Source organism: Alexandromys fortis, unplaced genomic scaffold (assembly GCF_014885135.2).
Source record: "Alexandromys fortis isolate MF-2015 unplaced genomic scaffold, M_Fortis_MF-2015_v1.1 scaffold_158, whole genome shotgun sequence".
NCBI lineage: Eukaryota > Metazoa > Chordata > Mammalia > Rodentia > Cricetidae > Alexandromys > Alexandromys fortis.
The window spans coordinates 3,856,419-3,875,534 of NW_026068039.1; the positions used below are offsets into that span (position 1 = coordinate 3,856,419).

General features: G+C 51.4%; 1 protein-coding gene across 3 annotated transcripts in view; it reads left to right on the forward strand.

The window, feature by feature from the left end:
• Positions 1-2,424: 2,424 nt before the first annotated feature.
• The window catches only part of Mgll (monoglyceride lipase), a 101,978-nt gene continuing 85,286 nt past the window's right edge, over positions 2,425-19,116 (forward strand). For 2 of the 3 annotated variants that reach the window (XM_050165468.1, XM_050165466.1), the window contains exons 1-2: positions 3,033-3,197; positions 3,655-3,799. In XM_050165468.1, coding sequence (XP_050021425.1) covers positions 3,188-3,197; positions 3,655-3,799 — 155 coding nt within the window. In that variant the 5' untranslated portion in view covers positions 3,033-3,187. Of the gene's footprint in view, positions 2,590-3,032; positions 3,198-3,654; positions 3,800-19,116 lie in introns of those variants that run through there. The other variant, XM_050165467.1, reaches the window with a different exon arrangement.

Here is a 19,116-nt window from a genome sequence, read left to right on the forward strand (position 1 = left end):
CCCAAAATGTAAAAGTGCTGTGAGATGATTCACTGCTTGCTCTGGCTTTTGTAAACACACTTATCATTGTGCACCAGGCAGCTCCTTTATCGGTGTATACAGGGTAAGAGAGACAGTGCCTCACAACCAAGGGGAATAAATGAAGTTTCTCACTCAACTTTCACTCCACACAAACGAGATGACTGTGGTGCCCACTTTTAACCTCCTTCCCCTAGCCTCTTTGGTTTTAAGGCTGTCAGCTTGCTAGCAATAACTAATAAAATGATTTAATTATAATTTGGTTCAAATCTATGGTCTTTCCTCTGGCAAATCTGAACTCTGTAAAACCATTATTGCTCGGGATGGGAAGGAATTTATGGCCTCTAGGGATGGCCAAATGCACTCCCTGAATAACCAGACTAAGGGTGTGGCACTGCATCCAGGCCCTAATCTCGGTGTTCAGGTGGGAGCAGCTCTGGATTCAGGAGAGATACTGTTAATGGCCCCAGTGACCTCTCTTCTCAAAACTTCAAACTCTTGAAAAGTCAGAAAAAACTGGTGCTACTGGATCTAGCCACCCTTCCAGTAAAGTGAACAGTGGTGTGTACCCAACAGGCCCAATCCAGCTTTGAGACGGGCTCCCAGGCCCTCCCCTGAGGCTGCTGCCCCTAACCCTAGCCTGCCAGGAAAAAAACAAACAAAACAAAAAGCCCCAGCCCAAGAAGTCATTTAGCCACTCCTTCTTTGTCCAAACCCTGGAGACCCGCCTAAGGCAGAGGGTGGCCTAGATCCCACGGTGTGTGGTTTACAACCAGACCGTCCTCTCTTCGAGTTAGTTTGCAGGCTCTGCCGCAGCCTCACTTCCATGGTCACTACCACTGAGTCACACAACAGTGGTACTATTCAATACTGCTGTTTGGCAAAGTGGTTGGCCTAAAAGAAAGCTCTGGAAGGTCTGTGGAGGTGGGTAGGGGTCAGGGTCATCCCTCCGGCTCCACTGCAGCTGTCACTCACAGGTGTCAGGCCTAGGACACAGTGGACAGGCTGTAAATTTAGGGCTGCATTCCAGACTCTCCACAGCCACATAGCCAGCTGTGCTGGTGGGACCCTGCTCTTGGGGCACCTAGGAGAAGAGGCTTCATGCAGTGTGTGTGTGTTTCCTTCTCTGGGGTTCTAAGAACTTGTGTGTGAATGCCTGTCTTGGTGTGTGTGTGCAGTGTGTGTGTGTGTGTGTGTGTGTGTGTGTCTGTTTCCTTCTCCGGGGTTCTAAGAACTTGTGTGTGAATGCCTGTCTTGGTGTGTGTGTGCAGTGTGTGTGTGTGTGTGTGTGTGTGTGTGTCTGTTTCCTTCTCCGGGGTTCTAAGAACTTGTGTGTGAATGCCTGTCTTGGTGTGTGTGTGCAGTGTGCTGTTCATCTCTGTTCCCGACAGAAGCCGCCGTGTCTGGCTGTGAAGGAGACCTAAAAGGAAACTGTCTGCAGAGACTGACTGGTTAGCATTTCACGACTGCGGGAGAGGTTGAAATGTTGCAGGTTCAAAGAGGAATTACCCTTTCTTGGGGGAAATTCTGGTCCTCTGGAACAGCCATTCCTTCCTTCCTTGCCCCTTCTTGTCGGAACTAACATCTGTGACAATAGATAAAACCCTTTTAGACTCTACAGACTTAACAGGACAGCTAGCTTCTGCCAACCCAAAAGCCAAGAATGCCTTGGGAGAGCATCTTGAACCTGTAGGAAACTTCCCCCATCTCTGGTGCCTGTCTCTCTGGTGTACCCCTCGAATGTATTTTAAACTTGCCTTGATTTGTGACTTCTTCTGTTCTGTAAAACCATAAAAACTTCCTGAAACTGCTTCCATTTTGGAACATGGAATTTGAGGTAACCTAAGTCTGTGTTCCCAGGCCATGGTCACGAAAATGGCTCCAGAATAACCTCTTATTCCCTTTAAGATAAGAGCTGTAGTTTTCGAGTCTACACTGTGCACGTGGTGTATTGTTTTTATCTGTGTGTATAATGTCTAGGGAGTGTGCCTGTATTCATGTAACCGTGGCATTCATGCGTGCCCCGGTGTGCAGCACAGTAAGCATAGCAGCTTACAGCTAGCATCTGGGGGAAGAATCCTCAGGATGTGTCCTTATGTCCGTTTGGGTGTGCCCGCACCTGTGCTATCTGAATATGAGTCTCACACGTGTGCATCTGTAAACAAGTGCATTCAGTACTTGGGAGCATGTTTCTGCTTCGGGGTACCTGTGTGTAGGTCAGTGCTCTTGCCTGCGCGCCTGGGCTAGAAGAATTCCTTAGTTCGGTTCAGGGCCCCATAACACTCCCCTTGCGGCTGCCGCTTAGGGCCTGGAAGAGCGCGTGGCAGGTTGGCGGGCGGTGCCCCGCTCCTCCCCGGGGGCCAGGCACACGTGGGCCCCCGGCGCCGCCTCCCCGCGCGTCCCCACCCAGCGGGCCGCCCCCGCCGCCGAGCGGCTGGGGATAAAGTGGCGGCGCAGACGCCGCGCCCTATCGCCGCGCAGCCGGCCGCGCGCAGTAGTCTGGCTTTAGCCCGCCGCAGACCCGGACCCGCGTGGTGCTCGGGGGACGTGACAGCGGCGCTCGTGGCCCGGGTAACTGCCTCCCGCCCCTGCCTCAGGATAGGAGCCGCCGCCAGGGGTCCCCTGCGCGCGTGTGCTTGCGCACGAGTGTGCGCGCGTGTCAGCTCATGCACGTGAGCGCGCCCCTCGCGCCCTCGCACCAACCCCCAAACCGACTTGTGCCAGTCAACTACATCTTCTCAGCCCGGTGTGGGGACACTGGCCAAGTCCCTGCCGCGTGTGGCGTGCCGATGACAGCCGCGGGGCTTGCTTCCCCAAGCGGTCGCGGGCGGGCAGGAGGCAAAGTTTGTCGGAGAATCGGGGTGACTTTGCTCGGGGACCCGCATCTGCGCGAATGCGCGGTGCCGCGGAGCGCGTCTCGCTGCAGCTCCGAGCTGGGGACCGGCTGTTCCTCGCTCCCGGAACCCCTTCAGGGGTGTGTTCTGGAAAAGTGGTGACATGAGCTAGCGCTGGAGAGGCAGGAGGGAGCTGCTCGCACCCCTGCAGCCCAGGCGGGGAGGGCGCAGACCCCGCGGTGCTGCCCTGCGGCCGCGATGAGGGAACAGCCCTCTTTCGCCTGGCGCTGATACTCGAGGCTGTGGCGGTAGTGGAATGCGAAAGCCAGGACGGAATGGAAACAGGTTTGTCATGGCATCTTTAGCATTCAGAAGGGAAAAATCGCTCGGGGACGCGTCACCTACTTATTATGCCCCCCTAGAATCCACTCAGTGGAGATTTTAGGAGAGATGGGTCCTTGCAGCTGGGGCTTTGTACCCACGGAACTGACTATAATTTCCGCTTGATTACAGCTAAAACAGTCTTTAAGATGAAGTTTCCTGAGATGATTTAAAATAAACACATAGGGGAGTGGCTGTAATGAGGCACTTTAAAAAAAATAAAGTGAGCATTTTCTTAAGGACAAATGGGATTTTCAGTCTTGGAGAGGTTTGCAAGAAATGTATGTAATTTTAAAAATATATATCAAATTGAGGTGCTTAGAAAAAAAGCCACAGTCCTGACTCTGTACACCGCTTCCTTTCCTCCCAAATGGGCATGAGTGTGTTTCTGACTTTAGAATATGTCCACCTTTCTTCCAAGGGCCAGGAGACCTCAGCAGGATGCCTGAGGCAAATTCTCCCAGGCGAACTCCACAGAATGTTCCCTACCAGGACTTGCCTCACCTGGTCAACGCAGACGGACAGTACCTCTTTTGTAGGTACTGGAAGCCCAGTGGCACACCCAAGTAAGTCCTCTCCCTATGGCTCCTCCTTCGTGGCACCTGCTCTCTTCCCTGGTCATCGTGGGGTCCACCCTTTCTGTGACTTGTCTCCCGTGGTGTTAACACCTGGGCACAGCAGTGTTAGCGAAGTTGAGAGCTGTACTTAACAGACGATTTTCTTAAAGATGAGGGGTCAAGAGTTCTCCTTTTCACTACAGCTACAATAGGATTCTGCTGTCTCTTCAGAGATTCACATGACTTTTTAAAAATTTCTTATTGGAATTAATTTCCTATTGGAAGCATTCATTTACAAGCAAACCCAAATTTTAAAAAAAGTCCACTGAATTCATAAGAAACCTAAAATTATATGGGTGTATGTACATTTTACCCTTTGCTGTCTATTCCTGCTTAATTCTGGGTTTCAGAGATGATACCCAGCTAGTTGGGGTGAGGCGGTTCTGGTGTCTCCTTCTGGCTCCTTCCCAAACAGTTCACTCTGTCCCTTCCCTGCTTTTCCATCCAGGGTTTGTCTCACTGGTAGAAACAGGCTGGGGCCGAACACAGCCAGACAGTGCTCTCTGGCCACCCCGTTCCTTCTGGGCGAAGCAGGAAAAGCCCTGCTCATTTGTGTTATTCAGGGAAGAGAGTATCTGTGGCCGCCTTGGCCTGGTGACTGTTCCTGTTTCCTGTTCCCAGTGTCAGAGGAGGCTTACTTGTTCCGTGGGACCCTGGGGGGTATGTGTGTGTCTCCCGCGGGGGCTCTGGGTGTCTTTCTCAACCAGGTGCGTGCGGCCCAGCTGGCTTCCTGTTAACAGCACAAAGATAGTGACTTTTCGTGTCATAGCTTCAGGGCAGCCACACCAGTTGTGCTGCAGCCTTGTGTGTCCCACAGTGGGCAGTGGTGCACAGGCTGGTAGGGGAGAGTGTGCAGGTGTGTGGTGTGTGGAGCGTTGCTACCCCCATTAATCATTAATTCTCACTCTGACTTAACCAGCGCCAGCACCTTCCGTTCGTTTTACTTTCTAACAAGTCCTTCTACAGCGAGCAGTTTGATCCTTCAGGAGGGGAAGCCGGGAATGAAAGTCCGTCGTTAATGTCCACCCTCAACCTTTGGAGGCTTTGTTGGTGGTGTAGTGACAGTGCCCCAGTTCACAGTGAAACACAGAGCCTGCAGTCTTCAGCGGGGGGAAGGGAGGTGGACTGGGCCAGGAATGGCCAAGTTGGCTGCCCTCGCCTTAGCTGTGGGTGGTTTTCACACTCTCCCCACTGAAGTTGCGATGCAGGCAGCTCCCGGCTCACTTGCTTTTGCTCCAGTTAGAGACAGCGACCCAACATCTTGGCTTCCACTGAGCTGGCTCTGGGAAGTCAGCATCTGTCTTGTGATGGATGCAGTGGGCACAGAAACAGGCCTGGACATTGGCAGCTACTGGGCTCAAAGATGTGGAAGAAACATGCGACCAGAAAAAAACAAGTTAAAGGGCAGGAGGCATGAACTAAAGAGAGCCACAGAGCCACAGAGCCATTACCGTTTGTGGCCTGGCCACTTCCCATGCTGTTAGCTCTGTGTTATCAGGGAGGATAGGCAGGTCCGGGGTCCCACTATGGTTTCACAAGTAACGCAGCTGGTTTTCTCTGGATCCCAATGTCCACGTGGCTTGCCACCACCTCCTGGAGAGAATTCAGTTGTTGAACTACCTTTGGGGTTGGGAAACTGCCTCTGATTGAGCCAGTCTTGGAAACATTTCACAACCAGCTGAGACCAGTTGGGACAACACTGTCCTGGAAGGCTCCTTATAGTAATGGACCTTGGAGAGGTCTTAGTGGTCCAGGAGAAAGTGTCTTAATGGTGGAACAGAGAAGTGGGGCTTAAGGCAGGGGGCTACCAGAAGTCTCCAGGTCTCAGCCACAGGAGCGGCTGCTTGGCAAGCTTTGGTCTCTCATGGTCTGAGAGACCCCAAAATACCATTGCACACATAGCACTTCCCGCTTGCTGGCAGGAAGAGAGGGTACCTCAGCCCACCCTTACCCCAGGCCCTTTCCCCTCCCTCAGTGCAATCTGGGCCTCCTCTTGCTTAACAGGCCTCCTCCCAGTCAGGAGGAGAGAGGGGAAGAAATGATGAGAAAAGAACAAAGAGAATGAACCTCCACCCCTGTCTCACTAGCCACGTGATGTGCACCTGCTTCTTTGTGACCTGGAACCTCAGAAGACTGCCCTGCCTATGGAGCCCTGGGGCCTGTCTCCCACAGGAGCCCGTGTCTGCCTTTGAGATTTGGCATTTGTTAAGCTGCTTTTCTCATCAGTTGGCCTCCTATCCCCTGGGCCTTCCCAGAGCACCTGCTGGGATATTTTACCTGAGTGGCCTCACTACCTGGAGGACTGGCTCTGCAGGTTCCCAGGCAACAAAGTTAAAGGAGTCTGCTGGCCACAAGCTGGCAAACCTGCCCAACCTACTTCTTGGAAGTTGGTTAAAACTCCCATGCGAGGAAGAGGAGAGCGAGCTGCTCTTGAGAGACTTGTTACAGGGGAAGCTGATTATGTCTTTATGTGTGGTAAACTCCCCAGACCCTAAGGAAGAAGAGCACATTCTTGGGATAGTTGTTACACTGCGAATGTGCAAACATGCTGGAATCTTGGGTTCCATTAATCATTACTCCCACGACAAGGCAGGCCTTACGCATCCAGATGTATTTACAATCAAGAAAATAACTAATATAGCCATGGTGTTACTGTGGATCTCATTTTGTGGAGGACCTAGAAAGGGTCAGAGTTTGGGCAAGGCCCTGTCCATTTCTGATCTCTTTAATGCCCACCTAGTCCACAGGGAAGCAGCGTAGTTGCTACTGTGGCTGCTTTCCCAGGAAGGAGCAGAGAGCCGGGGTTATAAAGCCTCTAGCAGACTGTGGAGACGATGCAGTGACACTGTGGATGCGTGAGTGAAGATCTGGGTTCTTTCCAGAAACCCTGTAAAAAACTGGGAGCGGTGTAGTGGTCAGGCATGTGTGTTTCTGGTGCCGTGGGGGACCGAGATAGGCAATCAGCCTTGCTCTGTGCACTGAGCATCAGGTCCCAGTGAGAGAATGTGTCTCAAAAACCAAGATGGGCAGCTTCCAAGGTTGGCCTCTGCCCTCTACACATAGGTGCACTAGTGCATATAGACCCACGTTCACCCCCAACCCAACACAAACACACGGTGTTGTGACTGCCCCTGCTGGGTTGCTCTAGACTCTTCAGATCCTCTGTCAGTTACTCTTCTAGACAGATCACCAGTCATGGCCAACGTTGACCTTACTGGTAGGTGTTCTCTAAATTAAGTCTTACATTTTGGGGGTTAGAATAAAGATCACTTCATAGGGCGAAAAGAAAAGGGAAAGTAATTCACAATTATTTACACATCATAAGTGGCGTGTTGATTAAAGATATGTCTGTCCTGGGGAAAGACTAGGAGAGAAGCGCTCATACCGCCCCAGGTGACAAGCTGCTTCACTCTGACTCCATACGCTGGCAAGGTCAACTGCCTGCTCTTTGGCAAGCTCCCTCTGATGGGCAGGGCCGCGGCCACTGGCCTGTGGAGCAGGTCAGGAGGCCATGCGTTCTCCTGAACTGACATTCATGGTTGCGCCATGCCCTGGGATTACCTTTTTGTTCCTTTTACCAAATGGCTGTCAGTCCTACAAAGTTAAACTTTGAATCAGGAGTGAGAGTCACATAGCTGTTCTCAAGGAGAATGAATGCCCTGGGTGGGGATTCTGTTGTTCTGAGAACAGTGCTGACTTGGTGATGGGGCCCTAAAGTGCTCATCTGCTTCTTGTGACTGAGGCTGGAGTCTACTCTGTAATTACAGGATTACCCAGCTCTGCCCCACCTGCTGGCTCCAGGCAGGAGTGCCTCTCTTCATCTGCTGGAGGAGAAGCTGAGTGGACAGACCCCAGCACTCTCTTCTCCAGCCTGATGGTCTGCTGGCCATCCATGCCCTTGCTCCTTCATGCTTTGTTTTCTGTGGCCACTGTGACCCTAATTGAGGGAGCCTTCACACGTGACCACTCCAGTCTCAGATGTTTTCTGAGGCACATGGACCAGTGAGCTGGTATACATCTGGCTGTAAGGCCCAGTCTTGGGTTTTGGCAAGTGCTGAATCTCTCCATTGTTATCAGTATTTCTAGATGTCCACACCACTCGGACTCCAGAACTCAAGCCTTCTCGTGTCTTTGCTAGAGATGCCCCCCCCCACTGGTACTTCCCAGCAAGGCCAGGCTCAGACCATGTGCCACCTGCACCGTCCCCAAGATTTTCTATTGATGTGGCGTGTAGGGTGGGGCTATGAGGGGCATACACTGGTGATGGACGCCAAGGGTGATGTTTGCTCACGCCTGTGTGCGCATGCCATGCTCTTTGGTGCTCTGTGGGGAGCTGGAGCTCGGTTGCTTGCTGGTCTTCTCCAGCTCCTCAGTGGGGCTCTACTGAGGGACCTCTGTGCCCCCTGACCTAGACAGCTTGAATCCTCCTTTCTTTGTGGTCTCTCTCCATCTGGAATGTTGCCAGTGCCAACCTGAAACACTTCCTCCCACCTATGCAAATTTATCTGGGAAGAAGCCACTTGCTAGAAGCTTATTCAGATGTCACTTCCTCTGGCCCGCCCCATAACACCCTCCTCACCCTGGGTATGCATTTGTCAAGGATATGGGTCCCTTCCAGCCATCTGGAGGCAGGTAGGGAGGTGAAGAATTGGAATGGCCCAGCAGAAATTTTGTTCTTAGAGGTCAGCCTTCTCTCCTGTTGGGGTCTCCAAACAAGATGTGGGCCAGGTCGTTACCCCTTTCTTGCCTCCCTGTTTGCTTGTTCTGTGTTCAGGGCATCTGCTTACAGGTTGTGTCTTAATGTCTCCGTCTCCCTGTACACCTGGGGCTAGGCATCTTAGTTGACACCTACCTGGGGTGCCTTCCCATGGCTATTCTGTGCTGCTTTCTGGTGACTTGCATGAGAATCAAGATGGCCAGGTTTCCATAGCTCAGCTCTAGCAATTAGTTCTATGATGAACTCCAGCAACTCAGGCTTGCACTGGGTCTCCCCTCTTTTTCTTCTCTACCCCCAGGCTCTCACTCCCAGGTCACTTAGCATGGCCATTCCCACTCACCAGACATATGAGCAGGTGGGGAGAGGGCGGGCCATGGCACTCTGCCAAACAGAGAGGAGACTGTGTGTGTGTGTGTGTGTGTGTGTGTGTGTGTGTGTGTGTGTGTGTGTGAAGATACCGTGTGGCAAAGGCTAGACAGAGGGAGCCTGTGAAGCCACATGCCATGGACAGCCTTCACATCCAAGGCTGGTAAGCAGAGTGTGGGCTGGATTTCAGCTATTTTTCTTTTACCCACTGTCCTCTGCAGTGTCCGTCCTCCAGAAGGACAGACAGGGCAGAGGTGCCAAGCAGAAAGGCAGAGCAGCAGCCCTCAGTGCTGGCCGGCTGCTTGTGTTGGCTGAGATGTGAGTGAGGAGAAGAAGGGCTGTCCCAGAGGGTGGAGATGAAGACCAGGTGTGTGGAGGGAGGGAAGGTCATCCACGGAGTCTCACCACCCAAGGGCCCAGGGAGCCCAGACAGTGTCACCTGGCCACTTAGTCCCTGTTTAGGAAGCGCTGGGACACTTGCAGGAGCAGATCCGGAATGAGCCGGTGGGAGAAGTGGAGGAGAGCAGTGTGGGCCCTCATAGCTCATCACCACAGGATTTAGCACCTGTTGTTACCCCACAACCCAGCGAACGTGGGCCCTACTGTGCACATTCCGGCGGCACAGCTATTTTTAATCCCCTACCTCCGTTTAGAAGCACCTCTCTATTCTTTGGCCTATTTTAAGAATTTCCACAAGTCTCTTTCCCTCGCAGGAAGCTGTTATTTTCCTGCTGGTGTGTTTGCCTGTGCATTAGCAAACCATCTTGCTGTTAAGTAGGCCGTCCCTTCTGGGCTGTTTTTTAAAGACTCTTCGAATGGCAGAGATTTTTCTGGTGGGAAGAGTAGAGGCTGCTGCCGTTCTGGGTTTGGTTTTCCCAACGGCTTCGTTAAGGGATAAATTCTCCCAGTTGCTGTAAGAATGTTCTGCAGATACAAATCTGGCTTTGTTTGGTGACGGAGTCTGAGAGGGCAGATAGCAAAATGAGCCCCTTTGTTAATGGACGCCTTGTCCTCCATGGTCTGTCGGCACCTTTGGGTTCAGACTGCAATCCCAGGAGCACTCTGTCTGTGCCTGCAAGCCAGGCTCTTGATGTCTTTGTGCAGTTGGGGGGGGGTCCTTTCGTGGTGCAAGTTTTCACAGCTGAGGTCACAAGATGACCCTTGTTCTATATTTTAGAGTCATCCAAGGTTCCTGTTGGGAGGTGGCTCCTTTCATTTCTCAGAGCCCTGGTGCTGTGGGGGTCGGATGGTACTACATGGTGATCATGGGTGAAACTGGGGTGACACTCTGCTCTGTGAATTTGAGGGCTTCATAAAGAGCCGTGTGCCATAGACACACATAGCTCCACCCGCAGCTGTCCAAGACCGGCATCCCTGCCATGCCTCCCAATGCCTTGGTGCTCCTGGCCACCCGGCTCTGCTCTCATTCCACAGATGCTTGCAGGTGCGGTGATGAGAGCTCATGCCTCATGGTCCCTGTCGCGGTCCCCAGTGAGAGCCACACTAGCTTCTTCACATTTGATCTTAGCCCTATCAGCCCACCGGAAGTAAGGAAGGGGAAGAAAGGGTGAGGGAAGGAGGAAAGGAGAAAGGAAGGAAAGGGGGAGAGAGGGAGGAAATACAGGGGGAGGAAGGGGAAAGGAAGAAAGGAAAACGGGACATAAACGCTGGGAGAAGAACAGATTCCAGCACGGAATGTCCCTGTAATCACAGGTTCCCTTAGCTTGGGGACTTCCGGAGGCTTGTGGATGGATAGTCACGGAGTGTGCTGCTTGATTGTCAACTTAACACACACTGGGTCATCTGAGAAGAGGAGCCTCGGCTGAGGCTCATCATACTGACCATAAGCGAGTGTGTGGGGCATCCCTCCATTAATGATTGATGAGGGCCCAGCCCACTGTGGGGAGTGCTGCCCTCTGAGCCCATGGTCCTGGGAGGCAAAAGAAGGCAAACTGAGCAAGCCAGTTAGCAGCTCTCCCCCATGACCCCTGCCTCAGTTCCTGCCTCCAGGTTCCCGCCTGGACTTCCCTCAGTGATGGTAAGATGAGAGAAACCCTTTCCTCCCCAAGCTTTTGGCTGTGATGTTTATCACAGAGTTAGAGAGTGAAGCAGGACACAGGGGTGGAGTTAATGGACAGGAAGGTGGAGGAAGTGAGGAAACTGCTTCTGGCTGAAGTACCCGCAGCAGAGCAGGTCCCTTTTCCAGGTTGTGCATACACATCGCTGCCTGTAGACAGCTGTCCCATCATCCTCTGCTTCCCTCATGGCACTGGTCACAGACCTGAAGAGACCACAGTAATGGCTAGTCTGTTGTGTTTACTCCTGCCCCTGGTTACTGCCTTCTCCCCACACTCTGCCCCCCCCCCCCGGCTTGCTCCTAGTGAGCCCATTCTGTGATTTTATGAAATAAATTTCCTAGCTTCCACATGGGAGTGGGAACATTTAGAACTTGTCTGTCTGTGCCTGGCTTATTTCATCTAACACAGTGTCCCACAGCTCCATCCACAGTGCCACAAATGATACAATTTTATTCCTTTTCGTGGCTGAATCACTTCCTTATTTTCTTTATCTGTCCATTCTGTTCAGTAAACAGGAGCTTGCTGTGGGTCTGTCTTTGCTGTAGTGACTTCTGCAGGGTACCTCGAGGAGACGGGGCACAGTTCTGTTGCTGGTGTCTAGTGGAGGCCCACATCATTTTCTATTGGCCACACTCATTTATATTCCTACCGAGAGAAGGTGGCTGGCATTTGTATCTTGTTAATTTTTATTTTCATTGTTGTTATTATTTGTCCCATCTGTGAGGTTTGGTGTGATCTTTCTTGCCTGGAAGGAGACCAGGACAGCTCCCAGAGGCACACCTAGCAGTCAAGGCTAGCCTAAAGAAACTGATTTTCAGTGGGCCCAGTGTTAAGCACTCTCGGTCTGCATGTGAGTTTCTCTCCTTTGTTATTGGGAGATGCACGGGGTGAGGCTGTCAGTACAGTGCACTCACCAGGTCTCGAGTGGTCAGGGTGTCTTCGCTCAGGTTCTGTTGCAGTGGCTCAGTGCATGGTTTCGGAAGTTGTGGGTCTGCGAGGGCCACCACCTGGCAGGTCTCTGTGGTGGCAGCATGAGTGTGAGTATGGCAGGCTGGGAGGGTGCTTGCTGGTCAAGATGGCTTTACTCACATGCCCAGCAGTGGGGGGCTGTGGTAGGATCACCCCAGTGCTGCTCCACTTGGCCCCATCCTTCAGACTAGCTCAGATTTGTGCTTGGAGTAGCAGTGTTTCAGGGTCTGTTAGCCATTTTCCTGTTGCCGTGTCAAATTTCTGAGGCAAATAAAATTAAAAGAGGAAAAAAAAATTATTCTGGCTCACCCAAGTCTCGGTATAGGGTCTCTTGGTCTAGCTGCTGCGGGCCTGTGAGAGCCCAGCGCGTCAGGACGAGTATCATGATGAGCACAGAGCTCATCGCTGTCAGCTTCTCCAGGGAAGGAGTCATTGTTCATGTTCTGTTCCATCGTCTCCAGTGTCCCCCAACTTCTGGAACAAAATAAGACACCAAAATGTTTGTTGCCATCGTGAGTCCGCCTCCCAATGTTCTCAGTGGGGTGACTAGGGACCCGGGCAATTCCCAGAGCCCCCAACGGAGTTTTAGGAAAGGAGACATTTTTCTCAGAAGGGTTAGCCCATGGCTGTCATTTCAGGAGCGGGGACATCCACAAGAGCCCTTTTCCAGGTAGCAGCACTTTGACCAACCTCGCTATGACATGCGTGGGAGGCTGCCTGGGAAGATGCAGGGTTTGTGGAACTGCAGATGAAGGCTGTTTCCACTTCAGCCTGGGAGCCACATGGATGCCAAGACCTGGGGGTGGACTGCACATGTAACTCCCAGGGCAGCAGAGGAGGGCCCACAGACACCCTGGACCATCCTCTATGGCACAGCTTTCTCTGGGCACCGCACCTGTGTCTTGGTTTCTCCGTGGAGACAAAAGATGCCATCTCTGCCTTGAAGATGCCCTGCATGTTGATCAGGGAGGCAGTGCCAGGCCCCCGTGGAGTCTGCTTGGAAAAGTCGGGAATTTTATGTGGGGGCTTGAGGGAGGAATTCAGACAGGTTTCAGCTGGGTCTTGGAGGTATAAAGGATCATTCTAGTCAACAGGAAACCACTTTTGTACAGACCTGGACGTGGGAAAAGATATGGGACTCTGAAACTGTAAAGGGTTTTGGGAATGAGTCCCACTACACAGCAGGTGAGCATGGAGTGGCTGATTTGGGGGCCCAGATTGGAATGGGTGATGCGTTTGAGTGCTTGAATCCTTCTATTGAAATGCCACACACAGTTGACTTAAAAAAAAATTGAAATTGATTTCTTGACAGTTTTGGAGCTTGGCAGTCCAAAATCAAGTTGTGGGTGGGGCTGGCTTCTCCGAGGTCACTGCCCCTGTGTACAGAAGGCAGCCTTCTTGCTGTGTCCTTGGCCTGCACATTTAGTTAATTCTGCTTAATTTTAACAGCCTGTTTAACTTGTGCGCTGACCTGGGCCTGGTGTGTGGGCCTTAGTGGAAGCTGTCAGAGTCTCAGGGCTCTTGAGGTTGGATGTTGTGGACGGCATTGTACAGCCAAACCAACTGGGTGGACCTTCCCAGCTCCATATGGCTGGGTTCTTAGACTTGGATGAGCAGCCTGCCTTTCCACATCTGTGCTTCTTAGGGGGACCCTGGGGGAAACCCCAGCCTGTGGGGCTGTCCCTTGCTTTGTGCAGTCTCAGTCCAAGGGCAGCAGCTGACAGAAGAGAAAACATTCCCAAAGTCAGCCCTGTCTGTAGAGAGTGAGGCCCCTGACTTGGCCTTTCTGGGGTTCTTCCCCCATGCCTTCTGACTTATTTCAGCCCCAGAGGTGAGCAGGACTGGGGGTTGCTCCTAATGAGACATAGTTCTCCCCTCTCTTTCCCAGTGTCGTCTGCAGCCAAGGCTAGCTGTCAGGTTCAGTGATAGCTGACCAGATGTGGGAGAACCTTCTGGAGGGTTCCCAGACACGCTCCCTTCCTTTTCGTCTCTGGGTCCAGCCACACCATAACTCAAGGCTGCAGCACCCACGTGACAGTCACATGAGCACAAGACTGCTGTGCCGTGCAGAGTGGGAAAGGGCCGGGAATCCTCAGTCCCCATGAAGAGATTGGAATTAGCTGTGCATCTCAGCCACCACTGGGCTCTGACGCTTTAGGCCAGGGATAGCCAAGTGATGGAGGTGAGCGGGAGTGTTGGGGCTGCTGGAGTTTGAAATGTTCATGGTCCTAATGCTCTCAGGAGCATGAGCCAGGAAGAGGAAGGGCACACCTGGCATGTTGGAGGCTGAGCACAGATAACCAGGGTGATGCCAGACACTGAGGACAGACTCCAGCAGGTCATACGTGCCCCTGCTGTCCCTTGAGCCTTCTCCCACAACAGTGCGTGACATCGAGAGGGTATCTCTCCTCCACTTGCGGCCTGTGTGTTTCTGAGGCCTTCACCCAGCCTGCTCAGAGCATCATCGTGTAACAAAATTAGCCCTTCCTGGTTTTCATTTTCCTGGCCATGGTGATTGGGTCAGGGATGGGCAAGTCTGCTGTGTGAGGCAGCCGTTGGTGAGACAACCCCATGGCTCTCTAGGGAGGGGAGTCTGCCAGCCTGAGCTCTGGGAAGCCATGTTGGGCCTAGGAAAGGGACAGCAGGTCGGAGTCATGTTGCGCCCGGGACAAGAGGCGTGGAGAGGATCGTTATGAGGCTGTTGGCTTCTATAGGGAGGTCAGTGCTGAGGCAGCCACAGGGCTGAGAGGCACCCCAACAGTTCTGTGTTCCTGTGTTTTCCTTCTCTCCTTGTCACTCAGAGAGTCTCTAACCAGAGACTCATGGGACTGAAATTCTCTCTTAAGACACCAGGCAAAGAGCATGCCAAACCAAAGCAAGATGAGGGGGAAACAGTAAGATTCAGTCAGAAAGCGATTAGACTAAAGAGAAAGATAGAAAATAAACCTGAAGTTGGCTATTTGAAATCTTCAACAAAATTGACGAGATTTACACTAAATTGACGAGAGAGAGAAGACTTAAATCTTAAATAATGGAATCAGGAAATTAGAGAGAGGACATTACTACTAATTTTTTCTTTTTGTTTTTATTTATTTATTTATTTATTTATTTATTTATTTATTTATTTTGAGACAGGGTTTCTCTGTAGCTTTGGAGCCAGTCCAGAAACTAGCTCTTGTAGACCAAGCTGGACTCAAACTCACAGAGATCCACCTGCCTCTATCTCCCGAGTGCTGGGATTAAAGGCGTGCGCCACCACCACCCGGCTACTATCAAATTTTTAAAAATGAAGATAATTATAAAAGAATACATAAAACAATGAATTAGATGACTTAGGCAAAAATGAAGAAATTTATAAGACGATGCAAACTACCAAAACTGACTCAAAAATAAATAGGAAATCTCAGTAGACTTATGACAGGTAACAAGTATTTACCCCCAAAGGAAAGCCCAGGCCCAGATGGCTTACCTGTTGAAATCAGCAGACAAGAAGTGATGCCTGCCCTTCACAACCTTCCTAAAGAGCAACATCAAGCCACCACCAACCAAGTCAGGAGAGGGAACTCTCCCAACTCATTCCCAGGAGCTGGCATTGCTGCTAAAGACATTACCTGGAAAGAAAACTGGGTTAGCATTCCTATGAAGAGAGAAGGAAAAAAACAAATAAAATCCAGAATGCTGCTTGATGACCTGAGTTTGATCCCTAGAACCCGTGTAAAAGTTCAAGGAGAGACCTAACCCTGCAGAGTTAGTCTTTTGACCTCCATATATGTGCCATAGCACGCACACACAATTATAATAAATAAAAACCAGCAAACTGAATCCAGCAACATTGAAAAACAATAAGGAGATAAAAATCTCAAGCGACGTGTGTCCCAGGAATGCAAAGATTGCTTAATGTCTGAAAAAGTACAACTAAACAGATTAATCATCTGAAACAGAAACTCCATGGTCATCTTGATATGGAAGAGGCATTTGACAAGATCTGATAACTTGAATATTTAAAACACCAAATATCCTAGAAAGAAGAGACCTGCCCCAACCTGATAACAGGCAGCACCAGAACCCCACAACTGATGTCAGCCCCTCCCACACCTTTCCCCTGAGCTGAGGCATGAGGAGAGATGGCTGCCTCTCACCACATTGCCTCTAGGCCGTGGCTCCTCCACCGGCTGTCCTGGCGGTGCGTCTAAGACAGTAACTGTGCTTTAAATACAGGTGGAAAGAGATGGGCAGGCAGAGGTGGTCATCTCTGGGGCGTGGAATTTCAGTGAGTAATTTTCATTCTAATTTTCAGATTTTTCTGTATTTCTAACTTTTTGCCAAAGGACCACTGTAGGGGAAGGTTTTGAAGGGCCGTATAGGAGAACGAGGCCTGAAGGATTGTGGGATCAGAGCGAAAGGGGATATGTGCTCCCCTGGGGACTGGACAGCAGCAGAGGCCTGGTGAGGGCAGAAGCAAAGGCTGGAGCCAGTGATGGGCTGGAGATGGCCTCTCGTGTGCCTCTATTGGAGACTTCCAGTAGGAGTGAACCAGAGAGAAAAGCAGAGATCCCACTGCCAAAATAGTAGATTCTTTTTATTAAGCAAAAAAGGAGGAGCATGCAGAGGGCCATGGGGGTATACAGCAGGCGACAACTAGGGTTCAGCAGGTCTCCCCACCAGAGAGTCATGCGTCTGGTGGGTCGACCTATGGAACACTAGCTGTCAACCAGCTGTGTACCCCCATGGCCCTCTGCAATCATCCACTGTATGACAAACCTTGGGCTGGGACTTAGGATGTAGAAACCTTGACGGCCACATAGCCCTACCTTCTGCTGAGAGCCCTCAGCTTGGAGAAAGGCAGGTAGAGAAGCCACTGGTGCCCATGCCAGGATCTGGAATCGCGATCAGCTATCTGTCCTGAGAGGCTGGAGAACATCACAGAGGAGGGATCTTGACAGTCTCTCGCTCATACCCTGTCTGCCTGTCTGGTGCACTGCACACCGAAAGTGAGAATGGGTGAGCTCTCTCCACTGAGACCACAACTTCAGAGAGCCTCCACGGTTCACCTCAGAGAGGTGCAGAAGGCACATGTTCCTTGAATACATGTCTTTCTTAGACTCCTTCTGTATCAGGTTTTAGTTAAACCTGTGTTAGTTTTGGCAAAGTGACAGAAGCTACACAGGCCAGTGCATGCTGTGCTGCTGGGTATTTTGGTTCTGGCTCACATGGTGCCTGATGGGTAATTAACATAATTCTCTTTCTATTTTATTGCTGTAGGAAGTAAGTCTCAGGCACAGGCTACTAAGTCGCAGCAATGCAACCCAAGCCCATAGCTACCAGTTTTAAAAGCCCCGTTCTCTCTCCAACACCAGGCTCTGCCACATGAATACATTCCCAGAACTGTATGTGTGACCCACTGTGGGCCATATTATTCCCTAGATGAAAAATGGGCACTACAGTTTCATTTAAGGTTCTTTTTTTTTTTTAAATTTTTATGTGTATGAATATTTTGCCCACATGCATATATGTGCATCACATGTGTGCAGGGCCTGCAGAGGCTAGAAGAGGGTGTCAGATCCCCTGGAACTGGAGTTCCAGATGGTTGCGCGCCACCTTGGGAGTGCTGGGAATCAAACCTGGGTCCTCTGGGAGAGCAGCTCTTAATTGCTAAGCCACCTCTCCAGTTGTGGTCCTCAAGTTCCATTTTATAAATACTGGGGCTTGAAAAGACTTAGTGACTGAGGTCCCACACTTAGGGATGGCAGGTTTGGACAACCTGTTGGTCCACACTCTGTCCACCCTGCATGAGTGTCCAAATCCAGCATCTGCTCTCATGAGGCCGGCCTAATGCAGCTGCCCACTTAGGTCACAGCTGAGCTCATACGCCCCATCACGTGTCTAGATGGGGACATTTTCCCCACCTCTCCTGCATGCTCCATAAATTCCTAATTGCTCGCTGCCATCCGCTTGGCATTTCACCACCCAGAACTTGGAGCCATCTGCAGCCTTGGGGAGTTCATGCTGTTTTCCTTCCAGGAAAAAAAAAATTACATAAGATGAAGCCCAGCACCTTCTTATAGGATGGCAGGGAGCCTCCTGCTGATGCAATCAGGCTCAGTAGCCCTACCTGCTCTCCTGTTATCCTGCTCCTGAGTTGCACTGCTTCTGTAATCTGGGCCTGTCTCCCCGGCAGAACCTTCAGGGAGCATCTGTGTGGCACAGACCCGCCCTCACCAGCGTTCCTCTGAGCTCTGTGTTGGATGTTTTTGTCCTCTCTGGGGGTGGGGATGGCCTCCAGGGTCCCATACACCCAGAGATTCCAACCACCTCCTCCCAGGGCCTCCTGAGGCTGGCTTGGCCCTCCAGCTGTCATTGTCTTCCTCTTCCAGACGCCCTTCCTGCACCTTCTCTGGGGCGGTTTTACGCCGCTGCTGCCAGTAAAACCACCTCAAACCACCTCCATATTTTACGAACATTTTCATTACAAATCCTTGATAAATGGGTAGACTTACTGGCTTGGGTAATGGTTGCTAAGGTCCCACACTCTCCTAAAATGAGCCAGTTCAACCCCTCCTCGGGGGAGTGGTGCAGCGGGGAAACCTGACTTCCTCCTGTATACACACAGGTGACAGTGACAGGGGAAGGGAGTTGTCCCCAGGGAGGTGGCGATTGGCAAATGAGAGAGCAGCTGTGAGAATGGAATAGCAAACATAGGGAGAGAGGGTCAGCCAACAACGGTGGCAGCCAGGTCGGCTTTGGGCAGAAGTGACATTTGAGCTGCCTCTGGATAGAAACCCGCCGGCCAGAGCTGAGCTAGGCCCTGAGACTTTGCAGGCCTTGAAGTTCATTGACAATGAGGTGTTCTGGCTCCTCATCCCCCTAGGTCACTGAGGCCACTTAGTAGGCTGGACTCACATCTAGCCATTTTTGGTCTGTCACTTTGTCACAAGGCTCCATGTGAACTTTGCCCTGACCTCAGTACTCACCTGCCTGTGTGTGACTTTTGCAGCCGCTGGTTTGAGTCAGTGCTATTCATGTCTGCTTGCTTTTTATATTCTCTGTCTCTCCCCCCACACACACCCTAAATCTGTCTTTGAAGGAAATAATGGGGCTGGAGAGATGGCTTAGTGGTGGGAGCACTTGCTGAAGAC